Raw genomic sequence first — 23,997 nt, forward strand, 5'->3', positions numbered from 1 at the left:
CAACCCTTTTAATGAAGGTTGATGACAACGTGGGTTAAGAAGATATTATGTTCCACCCTACATCTTAATTGTGAATGCGACGCCGACGGCGACGTCAGAGAAAGTAAAATGTCCAGTTCTCCTTATTCTTCTAACCGCCGAGATAATAAAAATAAGCCTCCTAAGCATAAATATTTATTTGATTGATGCCATTTTGTAGTGAATTTCTCATTAAAATAACAATCATCTATTGTCTATCATAAGATTTGCATATTTTATCGATATATTCTCATTAATCTTATAACCGGTACATATTTTATCAAAATAATTACAAAATCTTGACATATTCTGCATTTTAAAGACCTTGCCTCAAAAAATGTCAGGTAATTATGATTTTCAAAATATATGAAAAAAAAAACGATGAATATTTAGAATCATCAGTCAGTACTGTATCATTTAATTTTTGTAAGTAAAGTTTTTTGGTAGCTTTATTCTGTATATTTTACAGAGTATATGTGCGTTTCTAGAATAGATAAAGACTTTAAATACAGAACCCATGTTTTTTTAACTACAAATACTATCTTTCTAAATTTCGGAAGATTTGATATAAAGCTGGAGGCAAGCCCTTTTTACAAACGAACTACGTACATAGGCCTGTAAAGATAACTTTAAACAATGGTGAAGTCCACTTCATTCGACTATACAACAACAAACATTAACCTTATCACAGACAATCGTTTTCATGTATAGCGTATTTGGTAGCAAATGCTTCGTGCAAATGATCTATACGTATTTGTCTATTTTCTAGCAATATTAACTAACCAGAAATTATCCAAAATACCGAGCAAATTATGTGCCATATTTATCAACGCAAATCTGTCACAGAGGAGTAAAATGTTAAAAGAAAATGAGAACGAGCGAGGTTGTCTAGATACATATTTTATACAGGCACATATGCGGAAAGATTAACCAAGCTCTATGCCAGCAGAATATTTGGATTTCAAAAGTATATCAGTCAGTATGCAACATACATGTTGATTTATGAACCCAGACAACTCATAACGAACGTACTCTTCATCCGGGATTCGAACCTTCAGCTTCGTGATCGCAAGTCTTTAGTTCTTCCTTTTTATACCAATCAATACATTGATTATTTTCAAGCATATACATGCAGACAGTATTCCTGCCCAGTGCAGTACACGAAAGTCTCTACTAACATTGAACAAACCAGGAGAGCATGTATCTCCCCTACAAAAGCCGATATTTACTTTCTGACTAAAGCAGTGTCTTACAAAACCTCCTCTATAAAGCAACAGTTGAACCTGTCCAATCAAAATACCACAACCGTCTTGCAGAGATGTTCAACAGAAGTGCACTGAACAACCTTTGTAGAGAAACCATTGAATAGGAAAAGCCTTTTTACAAATGTAGCCAAGTCTATTTTTTCTGTATAGCTAGGTCAGTTTCTTTGTAAATAATTTTTCCAGAGCCTGTCTTTCTTTTTCCGATCTATATGTGTTCTCAAAAGTACTGACAAAATGGTAATTACAAACAAGAGGGCTCACCTAAGTGAACAATTTTGGTAGGGGGTTAGGCATGGAAAATATATGTGAAATTATTTTGAAATTGGGCTAATGTTTTCTAATAAGAAGAATTTTTAAATATATTTCATAGAAACAAACATTATGACCATGTAAATTGGACAGATCATTTACCAAATGATTTGACCTGGTGAACTAGTTTTTCACCCAAGTGACCAAATAACACATTTATCCTAGATTTTAAACAGGAAAACATTCTGACCAAGTATCATGAATATCAAAGTTTTTCTATGATTTGACCTAGTTTTGACCTCATGCACCTTACTTTTCAGAATGACCTAGGTTTTATAGAGAAAACATTCTGACAAAGTTTTATGACGATCAAATAGAAAATATGGCCTCTAGAATGTCAACAAAGATTTTCTATGATTGACCCGGTGACCTAGTTTTGACTTCGGGTTATCTAATTATGAATTTATCCTATATTTCATAGAGACATATCATATTTCTGACAACCAAATAGAAAATGTGGCCTCTAGGGTACTAACACAGTTTTTATCTACAATGTGACCTACTTTAAGACCTCAGTGATCCCAGTTTCAAAGCTGACCTAAATTTCATAGAGACAAACATTCTGACAAAGTTTTATGAAGATTAAGATAAAATGTTGCTTCCAGACTATTAAAAATGTTTTCCTATAAACTGACCTAGTGACCTAGTTTTAGACCCCCAATGACCCAGTAACAAATTTGTCCTAGAATGTTAAGGAGACCATTTTAGGGCGAAATTATCTACAGCTTAAGACTGGGCCAAAATTTTGACCTCTCGAGTGTTAACAGCCAAACTGTTGACGGACGACGACGGATGGCGGACTAATGGTGATCACAATAGCTCACCTTGAGCACTTTGTGCTCAGGAAAGCTAAAACATCTGAAGAACTATATTTAGAATCATGTTAGATATTTGAATGGTGACCTGCAAAATTAATTACCAACGAGCATGTAAATAATAAAAATGTTGTTACATATAATAGCGTTATTGTGATACACTGTACATACAGTAGAACCTGTCTTAGCAGCTACCTGTATTCAGCAGCCACTTGTCTTAAGTAGCCTGTCAGCTAGCTTACTTTCCAAATTGAAGTTCTATTATTACTTACACATGCGGTCACCTGACTTAAGCAGCCATAGTGCGTCACTCCTCTGAATGGCTGCTCAATACAGGTTTGACTGTAATAGTATAACTGGCATAACAGTACACAAGTTAATAGATACAAAAATATGTAGATAAACACGTAACAAATCTAGTTGGTACAAAATGTATCTAACTTACACTCTTTTGAATACTAGTATACTTGCTTTAGGTTTTTTTCCCCCACATGATACGGATACAACCGCTAAATTTGCATAATGAACTATAACTTCTAATCCTATCGCGTATGAATTTAGTTTTTTTGTGAAAAGAGCGGATGTGAACGATGACCCGATGAGAATAGACAGTATTCTAATATCTTCGCACTTCCTGTCGTTTTATTCATTAAAGCTCATATAAAATATGTTTTGACTTTATAAGTATATCATGTTATGAAGATTGTATGTACATTTTTTGTGTGCACGGCAAGTTATAGAAGCATTTTTTGTTATATAGCTTGTTTACAAGCGAATATTAATAAATGATTTCAGCCCAAACTATTCAACATGTTTTCTCAATCAAACTTGAATGTGACGTCACCAAAGTTGGCAATGTTTTGTCGTACACTGTTTTCCTGTCTACTGTTGAACTGGAAACTAACTGCGAAATCTTCAGACGACTTTGAAACCGGAATTTCCGGTTTTGTTTCTAGACATTCACGTGCATTCTTATTGAAATCGAACATATTCACCAGATCTTTGTTATCTTTTGTTTGTGAAAGTTTTGCCGTCTGCTGCTTCAGCTCAGTTTCTCTGCTGGTCACCATTTTCATGCAGTCCCGAAGCATTGTTCTTTTCCTGTCTATCTCGCGTTCGGATATTTCAAACAGCTCCCTTTCCCTCTCGTCCACAGAATCACGAATGCGATCAAACGTCTGGCGAATCTGGACCGCAAGCTCGCGCTGAATCTGCTCCACATTATCAAACGCTTTTTCAAGCGCGTGTCGTTTATCTTCCAGCGATTTCTTCTCGGAGTCAATTTCACAAAGAGTTTTGTCAATTGCTGGGGAGTACTTTTTCATCGCTGCATCTACGCTTATAACAACATGCCCGTTAATTTCTTTATGATCTATAACCGTGCAATCGCAACAGACAGGTTGCATGCAAGGTTCGCAGAAAAAGTTCAAGGGCTGCATTTGATGTTTAGAACAATACGAAACTTTTGCCTTTCCGATATGCTTTATAAAAGCAACAAGTTCTAGAACAGTGTGGTCGTTTGGCAATTTTTTGATCTCCATAGCAGAAGCTATAATACTATCCCTGCATGTAGGGCAGCTGATTTTCACAGCAACTGGCATACTACGAAACGCGGAGGTCAGAGTTTGACGAAACTCGCCCTCCACGCGAAACATTTGTTGTAGACAATCAAGACAAAAGGTATGGTGACACGGAAGCATTTTTGGAACCTTCTCGTCATCGTCGTAGCTTTCTCTACATATAAGACATTTTAGGAATGTATCTTCAAAACGTTCCTCGTCAAGAACCAGATTTCTTTTTCTTTGTTCTATCGGGTCATATGGTACAAGGGCCCGCATATTACCTGTAAGGAAAACAAAAAAAAATAATATCTTATTCAAAATAAACAAAGAAACAAGCAAACAAAGAAACATCTGTTGCAGATGTTTATTTGAACATGCATAAATATCATGTCGGGTTCAGGGTTGTTTCACAGTCGAGCTGTTTTTTGAATATATCGTGATTCATGATGCAGAAAAAGTCTTAATTCGATGCACAGTGTGGTTTCTTACTTTCAGTCATCTTTGCACTTTAATGATGAATTACACGAAACAAACCCATATGCTGTCTTTGTTAAATTGGGTGTTCATATGTGACAATTTCTTGATCAAATACTTGAGTAACGCTTTTCTTTCACAGAGAGAATGATCATTACTGTTTAATGTCCTTATTTAAACATATACTTCTACTCGCAAATAACCACATTTAACATATGTTATCGAATTTATCATCTATCCTCCGGCAAAAATGTTTGAATTATATCCCTGTTTTAAACAAAACTATAGAGACAAAACAGTACATGTTTAACTTATAATCGGTAAGCACCCTTCTATCCCAGCAGTTGCATTGTATCGTAGCATTTCTTATATTATCAGTCTCCTATTTTATGGTAGGCTGTCTTCATAGGCTATGATCAAAGGACATCGGGACCAGGAGACGTTTCCGGTATATCCTGACGAAGCTAATGGCTCTAAAGTATATGCTCTACATTTTCAATAATCCGAACGTTAAAAAATTACTAAAAACGATCAAATAAGCTGAAGGAAAATTATGAATCGTATTCTTTTCGGCCGTCAGCTCCGTGACACAAAATACCAAAACCATTCTGGAAAATTCATTATCTCGAGCTACTATGTATATCATACTTAAAAATGGCGCACCTTTTCCATCATCTTTTGTTTCAAATTGTTTCAGTTTTTCTTCCAGTCTCTTCGCTTCTTCCGTCGATGACATTTTGTACTGCAAACACTCGTTCGTCCACTACTTTGCTGTATCTATATCCCCGTTTTTGCTGCAAAAATAAAAAAAAATCCAAAGTTTGTATTAAGGTCATAAAGCCTATACATGTATATGAATGTTGAGATACAAGCCAATTTCGGCATGTACTCTCATATGGAAAAAAAATTCAAGTGAACGAAATGTATATGAGTATGACGAGTCGAACTTTCTCTTACATACAGCTATATGGATAATTTCGCTTTGAATCCGGCGCCTTAGGTATTTAATCTGACATGTGATTAAGCATCTCTATTCGTGTAACAGTCATACATATGTTACTCATCCTTTCATCTTTGTATCTATGCGTCCTGGTTAAAACATAAAACTACAAATTACGTAATCAGAGAGCGCGAATTTGGGCGGGATAATCAAAAATATGGTTGACACGAACTTCCGATGTACTACCATCCTGTTCATTTCATATTAGTACTAGTTATCGAATATAAGAGTGTTATTTTCATGTGTATCCTTTTTTTGAAACTTTGCATTTTTATCTATAATAAAAAGTAAATACCCTATTTATAAGTAACTTCCTCCTTTGCCTGTTATATATATTTTTTTAATTTTTAATATTTTTTTTTTTGATAACTAAATGTTTGTCTAAAAATATTATTTCGATGTTAGATCTACTCCATTTAACATCTCACTATACTCTGGTTTAATGTCGTCTTCATTTATAGCTCTTTAAAACTCCCCCAATAAATCAGTTCAATATATTACACTGCAGAACTTTAATAACGTGCATTTTACTCGTTCCTTTTTTTTTTTCATAGGGAAAGTGGACTTTGTGAGAAAGACAGTGATCACTTAAAGGAAAATATAGCGGCGTATTCTATTACAATGCTTTAAGCTTTAAGTAATTTTTATTACATTATTATGATCACATTGAAAAATGTGTATTGCTTGATAAAATTTATTTAATATATTGTCTAATACTATGGAGACAAAAGCGTCTGAAGAAAGTACATGTCCCTTTTAGCTGACCTTAAAGTGACACACCAAAAGGCTAAAACGAGAAAACTTACAAGAATATAACTTTTCATGCAAGGACGTTTAGGCGTGCTGTAAAATTGTTAAATGTGACAAACTGATAGGATAAAAGTTCAGAATAATCAGTTATACATACAAAATCATTAAAAACGTTTTGCAACCGTGAGATGATGGAGTTTTCCATATATTCGCCATTCATAATTAAACTGTTTGAAACTCTTTTAAAAGTATCGGTAACGTTTTTGAAGTCTGTGAGTATACTCGAAAGTAAGTAAGGACTGGCTACAACTTTTAAACACCCACAACAATTAAATCCGTTTAAATATTTTACATAAAAACAAGTTAAGATATAAGTAGGCATTTCTCATGCCGGTTGACCTGGAAGGCAGTCGGATTAAGACAGAGATATGCTGTTTTACAGCGTATTATGGAGTATTAAAAAGAGTTATTTTATAGGTTCTAATCCCTCTATTTGTCATTTTGAATCAACATTACATTCCCAGTATTATATAAATGCCTATTTGTCTGAAAATAACTGATTGTAATCATATTTATGTTTTCAATAATGTATAATGAAATCATAAGCCACTCGAATGGCCTCTTTAAGTAAGCTCTTATCATTTTCGCAAGGAAAATCTTTGAGGGGGTGGATGCGGCATGGGTAGATCTATATTACGGTATTTATTTTCAGTCAATTTCAAGGTAAAAGTATTTAAAGCATGACATGTCAAAACGTAAAACATGCTGAAATTCAGAAAACAGGACTCACATTCAACATTTTCAAAACGCATGCAAGTTCTCTTTTAGTATACTATATATTTTGGCTGCCACAACAAATTATACACACATTTTTTATAAAAGGGTTTAGTATTCTGCTGAATCCAGTTTAAAAGGACAGATTAAAGAATTTTTACAATCTCAGGTTTGTGACCAGTCTCAAAATGCAGTCTCTCCACTGGACAATTTCAAATTCACCCTCAAAAACTGCCAATCAGATCTTGGCTTTTAAGACTGGTCTGAAGACGGAATTTTATAACATTGTAACCAGATACCATAGATTAGGAACCATTCTAGAATACCAAGTCATAAGTGAATGCTTGACTCCGAGCGGAATCTCAAAATTGACCAATTGTGGGGTTAGATTTTGAGACTGGTCTCTAAAATGTATATTTATAACCTTGAGGTTGGAGACCAGTCTGCCAAGAATGAACCAGTCAGATACTGGAGTTATAAGACAGGTTCGTTACCTTCGGCCCTGGTCTTAAGTTGTGCAGATAGGTACTCGTGTCCCTTATACTATCAGATATAAGTAAAACCTGAACAAAAACATAATAAAAGCGATACTTAATTTTAAAAAGAGACTATATCTATGTCTACTATTATATCTACTATTATTCGGCTGGGGACTATGCCAATCCTCTGATGGAAGACAGCAGATAAAAATTATAACATTTTTAATCAATAGCGGCAGCTAATGAATATGCCTCCAGTTTCTGAAAGCTTTAGGTTATGCATGTGCAGGATAAAGTGCAAAAACCTTCCATAAATATTGTTTCCATAAATATGTAACAAATGAATGTGCATAAAAGCGATGCATGTGTAATATATTCCGCGAGATAAGATCGATCATCGTATGTAGTGTATAATAAAATCCATCAATTACCGGCCTATAATGAGTTCATTTCGCCGTTTTATCCTTTATCACTGTTTTTGTGGACATTGTACCACCCACGTACATAGCGAATCGGAAAGAGACTTTTAATTGACATAAATAAGTAACCGATCGGCACTGGACGAAAAAGAACAGCTTAAATCTTGAAGATTTGAGACTGATCTCCGCCAAAGCTGGAAGCAGTTCAGCACATCTAAACACGATATAAGAGGTCAGAGACCATCATTTTTATAAAGTACAGGGTTTATGTTAAATGAATATGACCTTCCTCTGTCTACCTTGTAAACTTTCCGTACACTACGGAGCGAGCAGTCACTCGGTCATAAACGATTTGCTGCATTAAAATTAAATAGCATGTATTGTTATTGTTTAGAAACTGCATTGTTTACATTGCGTGTTTGTGTGAAGACAAACTAATTTCACTTTTTACGCATATTTAGGATGTTCTAAGTCAAAGATAGAGAAACTAAATGGGGTTACCCCACCATAGGGATGGGGTTCAAATAAAGCATGGAAGAAATGTTAATAGCTATAGGGTACACCCTGCAAGTTTCCGATAAATATATATAGTGCTGTGAGTGACCATCAATTCAAAAAAGTACAGGGCACTTACTGAGAATAAGATAAACGTATACCCGAGAATAAGGTATACTTTAGTCAATTCTGATTGGTCAGTTATGTAAATACTCCCACAACTTGATTTTTTTCCAAACTGAACTTTTATAAATAACATGTTTTGACTATATTTGCTACACCTGATGTATTTTTGGTGTTTTCTTCGATCTTATTTTGGGTCGAAATTCGGCCCTTTCCCTTTCCGAAAATGATACATTTCCCCCCTATTTTGATTTTTAAAAATGTGGAACAAAACATAGGGACTTATTTCAACAACTGTTGGCTAGAATTACCATGAGAATGTTAATTTACAACAGAAACAGTCGCAACAATTGTTAGAATCACTGGATGTGAAATCTTCCGTCGAAAATCTCTTTTTTTTCTGACAAAACAACGCTAAATGCCCCTCTTGAATGGTCCCGTCACCCTTCCCCTCAGGATGAAAAAAAATCACTGGATTATTAAAATGCTTCATGTGAAATGTTTTGGGGGTCATGTCACACTGAAATTAAGTATCACTTATCATATTCTGCCAATTATTTTGGTGAAAAAATATGATAGTTCTTGAAAAAAATGTATGTGATCATATATATGCATGTTTCGACTTACGGAAGGTCGTACACGCTATAATGTTATAACTGACATCTATTTGAACTTGAGAAATTGGTAGTCTGTAACCTATAACGGACTAGATAATATAGTTAGAATATAGGCCTTTGTTAGTAGCTGAGCTGACAATTACTAGAATAGAGAATGCTGAATAGTAGGAACAACAGCCACATCTCCTGACTATAACATGAAAATGACATTATATCACGTGGACTCTGAAATAAACTTAACTCTAATCAAATACTAGCTCAGTCAAAAAAGCGTACATGCCCCTGACTTTACTCCTTTCACCATATATGCAAAATGAGTAACTTTAAACTGCATTATTTGGGTTTTAGAACTTCAAACATGTAATACCATAGTGTGTCCTATTTACACATTATATCTTCTTTGTTTAAATGATGATTTATAAACAAAAGCTATCATTACCATTCAATCTGTACGAAAATTGCATAATAGCCTTTAGACACATGAAAATGGTAATTGTGTGTGCAATATTGTATTGTGCAGATGAATATCTTTATGCATAATACAACAAATATTGTTATTTGTTACTGGCTCGCAAAAATGGTAAAAATGTAATATAAACACTATAACTGAAAACCAATTTTGGTCTTCTTTAGCCTAATTATTTATGCTTGGATGATATGAATGAATATCACTGGAGATGTGACTTTATGAAGTGTCGACTTCCTATTTATTCACTGTTCTGTGATCATGAATATTCGAAATTCAATTATTAATATTGTTGTTTCGTTTTGTGATATCATTTAACGATATCATTAAATAATAGTACATCACAAAACAAGATATTAGATATCTCTAAATACGTATACTATTTTCATATACATGAAAATACATTAAATGACACCAATATATCATTTAAAGATATCCCAAAATATGTTTGTTTTTATGATATCATAAAATTGATTCATGGATATCAATAATTCATACTCAGTTTAATGATAACATGAAACTGATTTTAAGATATATAAAAAAAGTAATTATCTTTGGATATCAATAATTAAGTTTATGATATTATAAAACAGATTTAGTTGTGTTACAAAATCGATCTATCTATTGATATACTTAATTGTTTATCTTTAATTCAATTTGTGATATCAAATATTCATTAATGATCATAATAAAATAGAAATAAAGATCTCATTAAATTGAATTAAGGATATCATAGACATTGAATAGTCGCACAGCAGATATCTATAAATCATTCTAAGATACATTTAATCCGAAATTTATCAATAATATCATAAAGTTAATTTGTGATATCCATAAATGAATTAAAGAATACCACACAAATGAATGAATCTGTGACATCCATAAATGAATTAAAGAATATCACACAAATGAATGAATTTGTGACATATATAAATGAATTAAAGAATACCACACAAATGAATGAATTTGTGATATCTATAAATGAATTAAAGAATATCACACAAATGAATGAATTTGTGACATATATAAAAATGAATTAAAGAATACCACACAAATGAATGAATTTGTGATATCTATAAATGAATTAAAGAATATCACACAAATGAATGAATTTGTGATATATATAAATGAATTAAAGAATACCACACAAATGAATGAATTTGTGATATCTATAAATGAATTAAAGAATATCACACAAATGAATGAATTTGTGACATATATAAATGAATTAAAGAATACCACACAAATGAATGAATTTGTGATATCTATAAATGAAATAAAGAATATCACACAAATGAATGAATTTGTGACATCCATAAATGAATTAAAGAATATCACACAAATGAATGAATTTGTGACATCCATAAATGAATTAAAGAATACCACACAAATGAATGAATTTGTGATATCTATAAATGAATTAAAGAATATCACAAAAAATGAATTGATTTGTGATATCCATAATTGAATTTTATAGTATGTCACAAAATAGTGAATAATAGTGAACCGGCATCCATATATCAAAAGAGATTTATATGACTTTTCCTATTGAAATAGCTGAAGTAGCAGTCATCTCATGTAAATATACAAGATTGCTAATAATCTGGTAAAGGTTACATCATGTACAAAACAAGGCAGACAGTATGTAGATTTTTTCATTCGGTGCTTATATTCATTCTCACATTTAATACCGGTATCTTGACTGAAGGAGCTGGACCAATCATGATCTTTTAATATATCATTAAAAACCCTTCTTTAAAATATGACATGTTTTGTTAAAAAACACAATCTATTCAATACATGCATATGTCGTCTATCTTTGTTATATCTAAAACTGATGTGTATCTGCTAAAATGACAGGAAATTGTCGAACATCTTAAATAAGCTGTTTATTTCTATTTGGAGCAAGATCTGCCTATGTAGCAATTTGCATATCGATAGCTTAACCCGTTTCGGTTAACATCTAATAGCATAAAACTTACCTGGGTAGGGATCGGTTTATCATTCAAAAATACTCCCACGAAAATATTACAACACAGATAAACAGCAAAAGTGCAAAAGCTACGAAAAACTGACAAAATATTTACTGATTCAAAAGCATTAAACGACATGTACATACACACACCGAACTGTATTTGTAACCGCCATTTTCATTGGCTCGTTGCTAAATAAATGGCTGCCATAGTTGACTGGCGATTAATAATTTAGCATAAATGTGGAGGTTCGACGTGTTACAGAAACTTGATACTGTTGCCTTAAATTGTCTGCAGAAAACAAATCGATTGAGATAACTTTGATACGCAAGGCAGAAAACTGTCTCAAAGTGCACTCTCGTTTTGTTTAGTTTTCTTTTGTGTTCGAAGCCTTACTGAGAGGCAAGTACTGATTATACAGGTGTCGTTTTTCAATGAGAAAAGGCTCTAGAACGAGATGAAAGGATTCTCCCTCGTCTTGGCTGGGATGTTTCGATGATATTTACACGTCTATCGCAGAATGAACAACCGTACCGAATGACTGGGTCAACCCCGACCAAAACAGCCTGGAGCAAAGAGCTATAAAAATATATATTATTATGTATTATACTTCTTTGCCCGGAGACACCTCGAAGGAGATACACTGCTGTATTAAACAAAACAATGTTCAAATAATAATACTAATATAATGGTTTAAAAAGTCAAGTTAGTAACATTTTATGTTAAAATTATAAACAGATCTCTTCTTGTCTTACTGACCTTCACTGTTTTCATTTCGATGCGCTTCATTACTGTTAAAGTTAATTTCATAAAGTCAATAAATGATATAACCTCACAAAACTGAGTTTGGAGACCAGACTAGTTTCCAACCAGGGACCAGGAAGGTCTAGTCCAAATAATTGTGCTCGAGAGTTGAATATCGTTATATTTTTTTTGACTTGTCGATATCCGCCTCCAGGTAGACAACGTAAAATATCAAAATGTAAAATCGGTCTACCCGGGGTCTCATTATTTAGACTACAGGAAGGTCTAATACATAAAGTCGTTCCAGCAGGGACCAAAATATTCAGCGACCAGGGAGACGGATAGACCACGATTTTAGTTTAGTGTGTCATACAGTAATAAAAATTAAAGTCGAAACATTTCACTTATTTTGAATATATCAAATGTCAGGTAACTGTTTGCATAAACTGATCATTTGATAAAAACAAACATTCTATTTAAAATTGGAGAACACCTCGCAGGTACCTCGTATTAACCGTCAAGGTGTGTCATTATCAGTGAACCCAAAGGCGTTAACGGTCCACCAAATAAGTAGGCAGACGACATATTGTATTATTTGAATTTGCGCATGCGCCAACATTATTTCCGTCATTTAAGCTATCTTAAAGCTGTTTTGTTTTGCTTACGGATAATAGTTAAAACAGTCTAATTAATTAAGAAAGAAACTTGCCAAACGGTTACTAAGGAAGGTGACACATTTGGACAAACGTTGCTAAGGAGAAAGGTAAACGGCTACTTACTTGTATGACAAAAATTAGCGTGAATAATTGAAAATGTCATGAATGTCGTTTTTATAAATCATGTATATAATGTAGAGAAGTAGCACAAACATGATGAGCATATTTACAAAAGATTTATCTATTCTTATTGACGTGAAGTCAATGTTAAGTTCTTCACAAAGATACAGAGGACATTGAAAACATATTCTATATACATGTTTGTGATCAAACGTGTGTTCTATAAGATCGATGTCATTAAGTATTAATGCATCCTTGCATTAGATAGTATTGTTCAAGTGCATTAACAAATTAAATCGTTCCATTTACAAAATTCCGGCTGCTTTTTTGTTTATATTTGGTGTTTTCATTCTTTTAGATGCAATAATATATTTTGTATGATAAAGCAAGTATTAAAATGAACATAGTTATCTATACACTGTCTTATTTTATCAACATTGATATTTTCTTTCCTTCGTTTGATAAACACAGAAAAACCACACCAAACAAAATTTGTGTGGGCATACTTTATGGTTTTTGGTGAGATAAAAAAGGATTTAGATATGTTTGTCATAACGCCATAAGTACACAAATATGTTTTATAACCTATTGACTGGGTCATGACTTCATTATCGGTTAACTTGGACCGGAATCGAAGGCTAAATTGGTCCCAGTGGACCGTATAATTGTATGGTCAGGTATTTTATTATAAGCAGCTGTCAAATGTAAGGTAATTTGAGAAATGACAGCTTAACATAATCAGTAAATGATACAAAATTGATTCATTTCATAAATTAAAATGGTTTTATAGTAATATGGAGCACTTCTTTCTTACTGTTATACCAATACTCCCCCATCCATCGCAGTGGGGCTCTCGGTGCTACTAAGACAATTAAATATTGTGCCATTATAAATAAATATATAATTAATGTATTTATGCAAATAAATGTAAGAAAAAAAGCTGTACCAAATATATATATTGTATATGTTATTGTGCTACTTGTTTATCACTGTATATGACTATAATGTTGATATCTTTTTATTTGTGATGTTTCGGAATCGTAGCGTGAGGGTGACATGATATGGGCAGCCTCATAGGGTTCCAAGCTTCCCATCTGGCATCTACCTATCTACCCCTCCCTCCCCCCGCGCATACACACAGCCACAAACAAACAAAAACTATATATCACATCTTTATATAGTATTACCAAATTACGAAAAAAAAGTAATAAACATTCCTTTCCCATACACAATATTGTATTGTATGGATATTTACGGCTCAATCAGTCTTATTTATTTTAAAACTTAATCACCGTATACTATTTTAAAAGGCCATGCACTTAAGCCTTTTATAAAATCGAAAACTGCATACCCAGCGATTTAAAGTACAATGTTAGTACTTGTTTTATATTCTCTGGCTGTTAGTTTTATCGAAGTTTTAGAGCATGAAATTATTCAAAATGATGTAGTCATTTGTAACCGATCTCTCCCAGTTTTACATAAAATTACACTTAACTAGTTGTGGTTTCAAAAGAAATATAAAGTATATTGAGTAGGTAACTGACATTCCTTTCTCAAATTACACATACAATTTATGGTTTATATCCCATATTTTCCGAACCACTGATTAATGCACATTTGTGGTAAAAAGAAAATGAATGTTTAAGGAGTATGAAATACGTCGTGTCACAAATAACGTTCACTTTTTTTTCAGAAGTTTATGCAAAAAGGAAACAGTTACCACAATGAATTCAAGCACAAAACTTATGTCCGGCACACTCTTTAAATCAACTTTAATTAGAAATGATTTCCCTTCTGTAATACTTGCTAACAATCCGTAATATTTGCTAAGAAGACATCCTACTCAACTTTAAACGTTTAAAATCTTAGTTCTTTGGAATGGTAAATTATGACTTCATTGAGAATGTCCAGTTTAATCAAAGTCATTTATAAAATGCCGAGTAGATAAGTTAACTGAACTAAGCAATTATTTCATTAATATCTTTGACCACCACTAAGCAGTTTTAGAAATGTAGTTAGACTCACTAATTAGTATACTAGAGGCAGTTTTTATCTTACGTTACCTTATAGGTTGTAACAGCTCGTTACGTACGTAACAAGAATGGCCGATACAGAAAAAAGCACAGAGGACCCAAACTTCAAGGGAGGGGTTATGAGTCCAAACTCACAGCAGACATTTGCAGGTTAGTGTTCTTGTTTTTATAAGTTTCTAAAGACTAAAGACCGATAACTTCTAGATTTACAGACTTCAGTTTGTGTTGATAACAATTACAATATGTCGTTACAAATTGTTATATAATGATTGCATTTTCCGTTGTAATCATTGCATATGATGTATGCTGTACATAATAGCCTTCGCGTGCTTAGTTCATCTTACAATTTGGTATTAACTTAATGTGCCGTATATGCGTTAATACAACGGTTGCTAACCCTGTAACCTCAGACGGTTTTTATGCTAATCGAACCTATGGCAAATGAAGAATGTCACTCGTTCGTTGCGGCGACAGATATTTTGTTGTACAAATGCATGGTAAGGGCTGCTTTAGATATAAGTTGATTTGTGTATTTATATCCTGTTTCAGCAATGCGGTACACAGCGCCACCTGTCGCTCCCAGGCAAAAGATTGTTCTGGACGAAGAATCATTTGAATATTCATTTCTGCGATGTATGGTGTGCAAGGAGAAATATAACATGGAAGACAGGTGAATAACATGATTGTTATAAACTGTACAATAAAGCATTATTAAGATATATGGTCTGTGGGCCAGTTTCTGAAAGTCCTCTAGTTTTTCGATTTCGTAATCCAGAAATTAGGCAAAGGTTCATCCACTTCAGCCATTAATACATTCATTCCGGGATTGTTTAAGACCGGATGTCGCTTTCTACCGTATGTCAAATAAAAATTATACTCATTTTAGTAAACCTTGTGTATGAAAAATGCGGAATTCTCTCTCTTTGAAAGTATTGTTGGCTACACACGAATTCTTAACTGATTGTTTCAATACTGACTTTCAGATATTAGAGTTTTGCTTATGTAACTGTTCTAAATCAATTAAAGCTTCACTGTAACAATGTTTTCCAAATTTTGACGATTTCTACCAAAATTTAGGGGTCAAAATACCCCACCCACCCGAGCTTAATTTTTTGCCATTTTAAATAACTCATAAAATTATCAAAATTACTATATTTTTTAATAAGACATCATCAAATAATTGTGTTAAGATTCACAATTGTATATATTTTCATGAGAAAATATAAAATATTGCAATCACTTTAGGTTATAGACAACGTGCATACAAATGTAATACATATAAATCACATGCTGTTTCTCAATAAATAAAGCCTATTTGTGTTTCATTCAGAAAGGTTTTGGGTACCAATAATTTTCTTCTATTTTAGATGTCAAAGTAAGCTTACATGTATAATTTTAACCTTTATTTGATAAAGATACTTTAAAATGTAACATACGTAACAGTCACCACTCAAATTTTCCACCTTGAAGAATTAGCAACATTGAAAATACTCCAGCAATTGCATTTGTATGCTTTTAATTAAATCATGCTTACTGGCATCGCGAAGCACCAACTCAGTCAGTTTTTACAGCATTACAAAGATGAAATGAATAATATATTATGAAACATACGTTACCAAGATTACACAGAACATTAAGTAATATTAAAGCTACATTAAGTAACATTAAAGCTATTATAGTTTTGGGGTTTCGATGGACTTAGGCGGTTTCAAGACAGAGGATTTTATATTTAAATGCGTTGTTTTGATATTCACGGAAGGTAAGATTGTATTCATCACTGAAATTATCGGTTTATATGCATTATGTGTTCAAAGTTGCTGATATAATTCCCGAAGTAAATAAACACGGCACATTTTGAACTTATGGAGCATCATACATATACAGTACAACATCGGTACATGTAGTGATTCAGAAACAAATGACACTTTTTGTAAAACATGCTTTTTAAAATAGTTCTGTTTCTGACCATGATGATTTTCAAATATCACTTAAAATGTGGGACAGAATTACTGAACTACGAATTCATATTACATTCCCTTAACGGAAACATAGATAAGACTCCTTGTTCATATCCTGGTTGTGGTATCATTATTGTCAGTTCTGCGTTCTTACTAAAATTCAATATTATATTTTCAAAACTATTAACAAATACAAAGAAACTAGTTCGTTCAAAAATTGGTGTATTTCAACTGTTACATTTAGATTATCTTGGTATGAAACTGTGTTTCAACCATTAAGTCTAGTAACTACCTTAATCTAATTTCGGTAACGTATGTTTCAGAACTACACAAGAGGACACATTATAACACCTATGTACACCATTTGACAGAAATATACTCTAAATTTTGATATGAGAGGTTGCGGGGAGTCACTTTTCGGTATCAGTATCAGAATAAGTTCATCATACACGTATAAATGCATATGTACATACTTACAGAGTCTGTACTATTTGCTTGGAAAATGCCAGTGGTATATTGATATCTTCATGACATATCTGTAAAAACTCTTTTTAGTTAAGTGCTTTATTCCGTAGTAAAATCATTAAGCTAATCCTAAAAGGGATTGAAACATACGTTACTTTAAATATTAATTACAACAATACCAATAACTATTGCTCATACAACCAACTTAAAATAACAGATACGATACACGACTTTTTGATTCCAGGACTTGCTCAATTTATAGCTGCGAAGCTCTGTACTACCTGTTCATTATGTCAAGCAAATGCATGACTACAGATATATTCATAACAGTTTGGCACTATTTCAGAGGAATACGCATTGAAAGGATTTTGTTGAATGATGTATGATATATCTGGCTATTTCTGTTTCAAACAAAACAGATAAAACTTTCAAGCACAACCTTAAGGTACATCAATATATATGCATCTTAAATTGCTTTGATAGGTTTAGAACTGTATATGCTCATTTTTAGGAAACACTGTATATGTAACATCTATCAGGCAGCCATTCTGATACAAATTAATGTTACATTTTAGCTACATTCAAAATCCTTTGAATGAAAATTGGGAGTAACATGTTTAGTTTTAAAAGAAATAAAAGCAGTATTTAAATCATATTACTAGTATGTCTTTTAAGGTACGCATTTTGAAAATGGCGCCATCTTGATTAAAACAATAGAAGTAGTTCATATTGGTAACGTAGTTTTCAATTGAACATTATAAATCCTTTTAAATGTTTAGAAAGACATAAGTGTTTGTACAATGATCTTTTTCACTACCTCAGAAGAAAGTGACAATTTCATTATATGTTCCATTCTCCATTTCTCATTATTCTACTAGGATACACTGTATATGTAACATCTATCAGGCAGCCATTCTGATACAAATTAGTATTACATTTTAACTACATTCAAAATCCTTTGAATGAAAATTGAGAGTAACATGTTTAGATTTAAAAGAAATAAAAGCAGTATCTAAATCATATTACTGTTATGTCTTTTATGGTACGCATTTTGAAAATGGTGCCGTCTTGATTAAAACAATAGACTGAAGTAGTTCATATTGGTAACGTAGTTTTCAATTGAAATTATTTTAACTTCTATTACAGCAATGATTACTTAAATCTTATCCATATGTATGTTTGCAAACTTACTTTTGGCGACCAGTTTGAAAATGACAGGACAGTATCTTTATTAGATTGATCTGGATAACCAAACTTCAATCCTTGGAAACTTATTTGGTTTGTTTTATAATACTGAATATCTAAACAGTAGTAGCTCATCACACCGATTTCAGGTGGTCATTTTGTGAGCGATAAAATCCTCTGTAACATGTTTCAATCAATATCAAGTGATTCGTGTTATAGTTTTGACTTTTAAAGAGCTACGCCTCTTTCATATGTGCATGTTTGATCAAATTTAAAGCAGTTATTTGGAAATTTGGAAAGTGGTGGCCGTCTTAATTTGTATAGTCTGCGTAACTAAATAACCTAATTTGTTGGTAGTTTAACAAACATAAATTTTGGGTGATTTAATAACTACGTACAAAATGACTACTAAGAAGACCTAAGCTAGCATAGAAGAGAACTAAAGTCATCAAAATATAGAAACTTTTGTTGCATTAACTCATATGTATAATAATTTTGGATTAATTTGAAATAGCTGTCATCTTGAATAAATACTTATATTGCTGGATCTGCTTCCATTTTGATGTTCTCCATAGGTAACTTCCATAAAACGTTTGCGGTCGTTTTAGTTTTTGCAATACTTTCGTCATTTCTACTGCACTAGCAAAGAATAGGTCTGTCAGTATGCAATTCGCCCAGAAATAAAACATAAACCATAGGTTTAGCCAACTGACATTAAAGTGTAAAGGTGTCTGAAATTTTAGTTAATTATTCATTCATTTCGTTTTCTTTACTGTAAACATTAGGATTCTGTTCCTTTATAAAGGATTAAAAGTTCTAAAGATTTCCTGCATAAATATATGTACTAATGTGGTGGGTGGGGTACATCAACCCCTACTTTTTACATTTTATTCAGTATACATGTATAATACATATCGTAGCATTCTTTGACAACAAAAGTAAATTACTGATTATTTCAGACATTAAAAGATAAGATTTGTTATAAGAAATGTCGCATAAATGTCTCTTTTACCATCCAAATCAGCGATATCCCTATGCAATGCTAAATCGTATTTTTTAGACACCAACGTTTTTAAAATCGTCATTAAATTTTACTGACATGTCGCTCAGACCGACATCCACCCTAAAAAGTTTCCTGAATGATAGTATAACATCATGGTATAGCTCAACCTTTGCCTAATTTCTGGGTTACGACTTTCAAATTTTTTGGCCTTGGCCCACAGACCAATACGTATGTAATTCGTTTCTTAAAGTATTTATATCTTTTGGAAATTTAAATTACAGATATTTAATCAAAGACGAACGGGATTTATTACTTACCAGTCAAAAATAAATACACGGTGTTTCCTTTAGTTAGATTTCAGCCATGAAACATATTTAGCTACAACCTTAAGGTTTTCTTTTTCACATGATCTGGAAGTACTTAGATAGTAATAAGTACAGTAATTTAGGTAAAGTCTGGCAACCTGTCAATTAACTTGAAGTCTCCAAGATCACTTACAGAGGTCTACGGTGGTTCGTCGTGGAACTATGCCGAACCTCTGAAGGATAATTTTCACCTTTGCCAGGACGTACATTTGTCACTGCTTTTCACTGGTTTTGGTAACAGTTTTACTGTTTATCCGTACTTTCTCTTCCAGCCAGTGATACGCATTTGTATCTCGTGACCGTCCAATATATTACCGTATTGAATACAATGTATTTCGTATTGCACGATTTCCATGTTAACTAAACGATAAAAGCCGTTGGCCAATAAGTGTCCGCATGAATATCAACTTGATGCGATGTTTCTGTAAACGTTTAAAAGATGGAGTCGTTGACTTGTACAATACGGGATATATCTGATTAATGTCTGTCCGAAAAAAAACATACGGTTCGTATAAAATGCTTCTTCGAATGGGCACTTGTCCAGATGTATCGCCGTATTATACAGAACAACGATAGATAACCTAATAGTGCTACCTATTTATTTCACCATTATGGAAAATTTGATTGCATAGTTAACAATTACTTTTTTCCAGGTCTCCACGGCTACTTCCCTGCCATCATGCCTTCTGCATGAGTTGTCTGTTAGCCATTTACCAACGTGAAGAAAATTACAGACAAAGTCTTGCTCCTACCAAATCCGTATCCGGTATGTCGTTTGCTATCCCAGTCTCCTGTCCAAATTGCAGTTCCAACTTTATCACCACTCTAGAAGGGTTAAAGCAGCTTATGATCGACCACCGAGTTGTTCAGCTCATGGATTTCGTTGGGCACACTGATAAACAGACTATCACGTTCTGTCCGAATCACGCTCTCCAGCCGCTTAATTTTTTCTGTGAGAAATGTGTTCAGCCAATTTGCAGGGACTGTACGGTACTAGATCATAAAGTGTGTTCACAAGAACAGTTAGTCATAGATCTTGCAAGTGCAACAGAGAAATACACACCTGCCTTAGATGAAGGGATAGTAAGTATGCGTGAGGAGATTAAGTCGTTGACGGAAAAGAAAGAGGATTGCCAAAAAGCGTTAGATAATTCTCAGAAAGGGGACGACAGTCTGACCAAATCTATAAAAGAATCGTTTGATAAAATCCGTAAAGCCTTAAATGACCGAGAAAAAGAAATCCTTGAAATGACAAACGGAAATGGGGGTAACAGTACAGAATCAGTAGAAGAAAAGTTAACAAAGTTATCTGACAAGGAAAAAGAGGTTGAAGAAATATTAGAAGCAATTAATAACGCTAAGAGCGCAGGAACAGTACAAGAAATGTTCATTGTTTACAAAAAGATTCGAGAATACACAACTGAATCGGGAATAGAGAAAGACGTTCTTCAAAAAAGTGACCAGCCTTCGTCAACGTTTGTAACACGTGACGAAAGCACGATAATATCCAGGATCTCTGGCTACGGCGAAATTCAAAGTTTGCAGAAACAATCAAACGGATATAGTTCGACTTCCGGTCTAGGCTACACAAGTTCCGGAAGTTCGTATCTAGGGAGCAGCTCAAGATACACGAGTTACACACCATCATATACAAGTCGGTACCAACCTAGAACATACAAGTACTGATATCTACTATCGAAACGCTCTACCATGTGTAGGACATTCGCTATCCTGATGGCGAGGGAATAGGGGTGCGTGGGCGGGGCAATGTCCAGATCCCAAATCTAACAGCGTTTTACATGCCATCTGTAAAATAATTTTAAAACTTTCACAAAATACTTGCCTCTTTGCATTTACATGACTTTTTGTTCACAGTGTATATCGATATTGAAGGAACAGGGGAAGCTAATCTGTGTTTACACTCATAGTAGCGATTTCAGATTAATGCATACTTTCCTATACAGTACCTATATATATGCAGCTTTTTTGTAAAATGCATTTAATAAACAAACCACTATACTGAAAGCTTGTCTTCTCATTTATTTTGTGGCACATAGAAAATATAAGTGCATCAAACATAACTATTATATAATATTGCTGTCCTTGCAAGAGAAATCTCTAACACGCCTGCTATGTAAACAACATATTTTTTCTTCAATCTTTATGTCAATTCCACATTTTGGCAGGTGGTTGCTGTAAGGGAAACACCGCCTATCGAGGTCGGAATGTCAGTGTTCAAGGTCACAGTCACCTCAAGGTCATACTGCTATTTCGCTAAAACATTTGCTGCTGACAGAACGTTAGGGGAAAAAGAACCACACAGCCCCTATATTTAAAATAATACCACCAATTTAAGAATATTTTTAAAACACAGAATAAAATCAGTAAGAAGATCCAGTATACGCATAGAATACAACCAAGCAAAATACTAGCAGATATTTGTAGTCTGTTCTCGAGAGCTTACGAAACTTATAACACCTCTCAGTGGAACTCTCTTATCCATAAACATTGAATGATACCAAAGGTCCAGAAAATATAACAGCACTGAATCCAAGTACGGGAAGCCTTAAAGTATATAAGGTCTGTTTAGCATAATGGACATCATTCTAAAGTTTGCGAAATGGAATGCATGTATCATCTTTACATGAGTGATTAATAAGGACAGTTCACAACATTTTCATTATTGTTGCAACCTTTGATAGAGTTATACGCAGCTTAATTGATGGAGCTATTTTTCTCGTTAAGTCGGAGTCCAACGCAAGATGCGATGATTTCGAAGTAATGTTGATAGTAGAAAACTTGCGAGCTGTCCTGAGTTCATTGTATTTCTACCACAACTTATGTCCTTGTGGACTATACCAACTGAAGGTTTGCATTAAAGCAATGCAACTAGAGAAACGAATCACCCGTCCGCCTAGGGTGTCAACATGAAATAGGCAGGGAGTACTACCAGACAGATGTTACACGAAGTAACGAGCAAAACATTGTTCAACACAGCCCATGTGTAGATGGAATACAGAAATACCGGTATACTGCTTATCAAACCCCTCGAAAAATCGTGTAAAACCTTTATTTATATTGTACACGCATCAAGGTAGCCACTCCAAACTGTGTGGATGATGTTACCCTGTTATAGGTTTATATACCTAACAAAACTTCTAACTCCATCGTCAACCCCCTCTTCTAGGTTTTGGAAATCTCTTCCATATTATAAACAGTACATTTATGACAGTGACTCAAACAGCGTGTCTCTTACAGTAACTGTTGCAGTAAAGCACTAGAGAGCAATAAACAATATGTAATTAACATAGAGTACTTCATTTTCTACCGAATTGTGAACATATGTCTCAACTTTTTATGCAATATCTGAAACAGTACTTAACTAAAGACGGCATTAAACGAACATTGAACTGAGTAGCGATTCACCCAAGGGACATATCAACATTTCAAAACATATGTTTTTGGTTGGAAACAGTCAGACAATTCATGACGCACCGCTTCCATATTTAACATCCGAAAGCTGTAAAGGTTGGCTGAGGCGCCACGCTAACTCCCAAATGCTAAATGCAATAGTTAATGCGAAATGCTAAAATGTCAAATATTTCAAACGGTATTTGTCAAACGATAAACGATAATATTGTGGAAGGGACGCCATGCTAATTCCGTAATGCTAAATGCAATAGTTTTTGCCAGATGCTTATTGTCAAATATTGAGTGTCAAACGGTAATTGTCAAATTATGAACGGTAACTTTTAATTGCGTAATGCGGAACAATAAAATGCCAAATGCTTATTGCTGAGTGATTTTTCAGATTAACAGCTGAATATCAGTGGACAGGTTGGCAAATTTCTTTGCATTCATATAGAATATTAAAAAACCTACTACGAATAAAGTTCCGTTTTAAAAGAAATTGCATAAATATTGTAATA

The 23,997-nt window shown here is 33.5% G+C and overlaps 2 protein-coding genes across 2 annotated transcripts; one reads left to right on the plus strand and one right to left on the minus strand.

Moving 5' to 3' along the window:
• Nucleotides 1–161: 161 nt before the first annotated feature.
• LOC123565552 (tripartite motif-containing protein 59-like) lies at nt 162–11,713 on the minus strand. The gene is made up of 3 exons (XM_053549245.1): nt 11,549–11,713; nt 5,107–5,237; nt 162–4,250 (listed from the first exon to the last, which is right to left on the minus strand). The coding sequence occupies exons 2-3, from the start codon at nt 5,177–5,179 to the stop codon at nt 3,226–3,228; spliced, it is 1,098 nt and encodes a 365-aa protein (XP_053405220.1). The 5' UTR covers nt 5,180–5,237; nt 11,549–11,713; the 3' UTR covers nt 162–3,225.
• A 1,176-nt stretch (nt 11,714–12,889) lies between these two features.
• Nucleotides 12,890–22,093, plus strand: LOC123523195 (tripartite motif-containing protein 2-like). The gene is made up of 4 exons (XM_045300892.2): nt 12,890–13,046; nt 15,130–15,242; nt 15,642–15,762; nt 20,722–22,093. Exons 2-4 carry the CDS (start codon nt 15,161–15,163, stop codon nt 21,752–21,754), a joined length of 1,236 nt encoding a protein of 411 aa, XP_045156827.1. The 5' UTR covers nt 12,890–13,046; nt 15,130–15,160; the 3' UTR covers nt 21,755–22,093.
• The last annotated feature ends 1,904 nt before the right edge of the window (nt 22,094–23,997 follow it).

This window comes from Mercenaria mercenaria, chromosome 8 (genome assembly GCF_021730395.1).
Source record: "Mercenaria mercenaria strain notata chromosome 8, MADL_Memer_1, whole genome shotgun sequence".
NCBI lineage: Eukaryota > Metazoa > Mollusca > Bivalvia > Venerida > Veneridae > Mercenaria > Mercenaria mercenaria.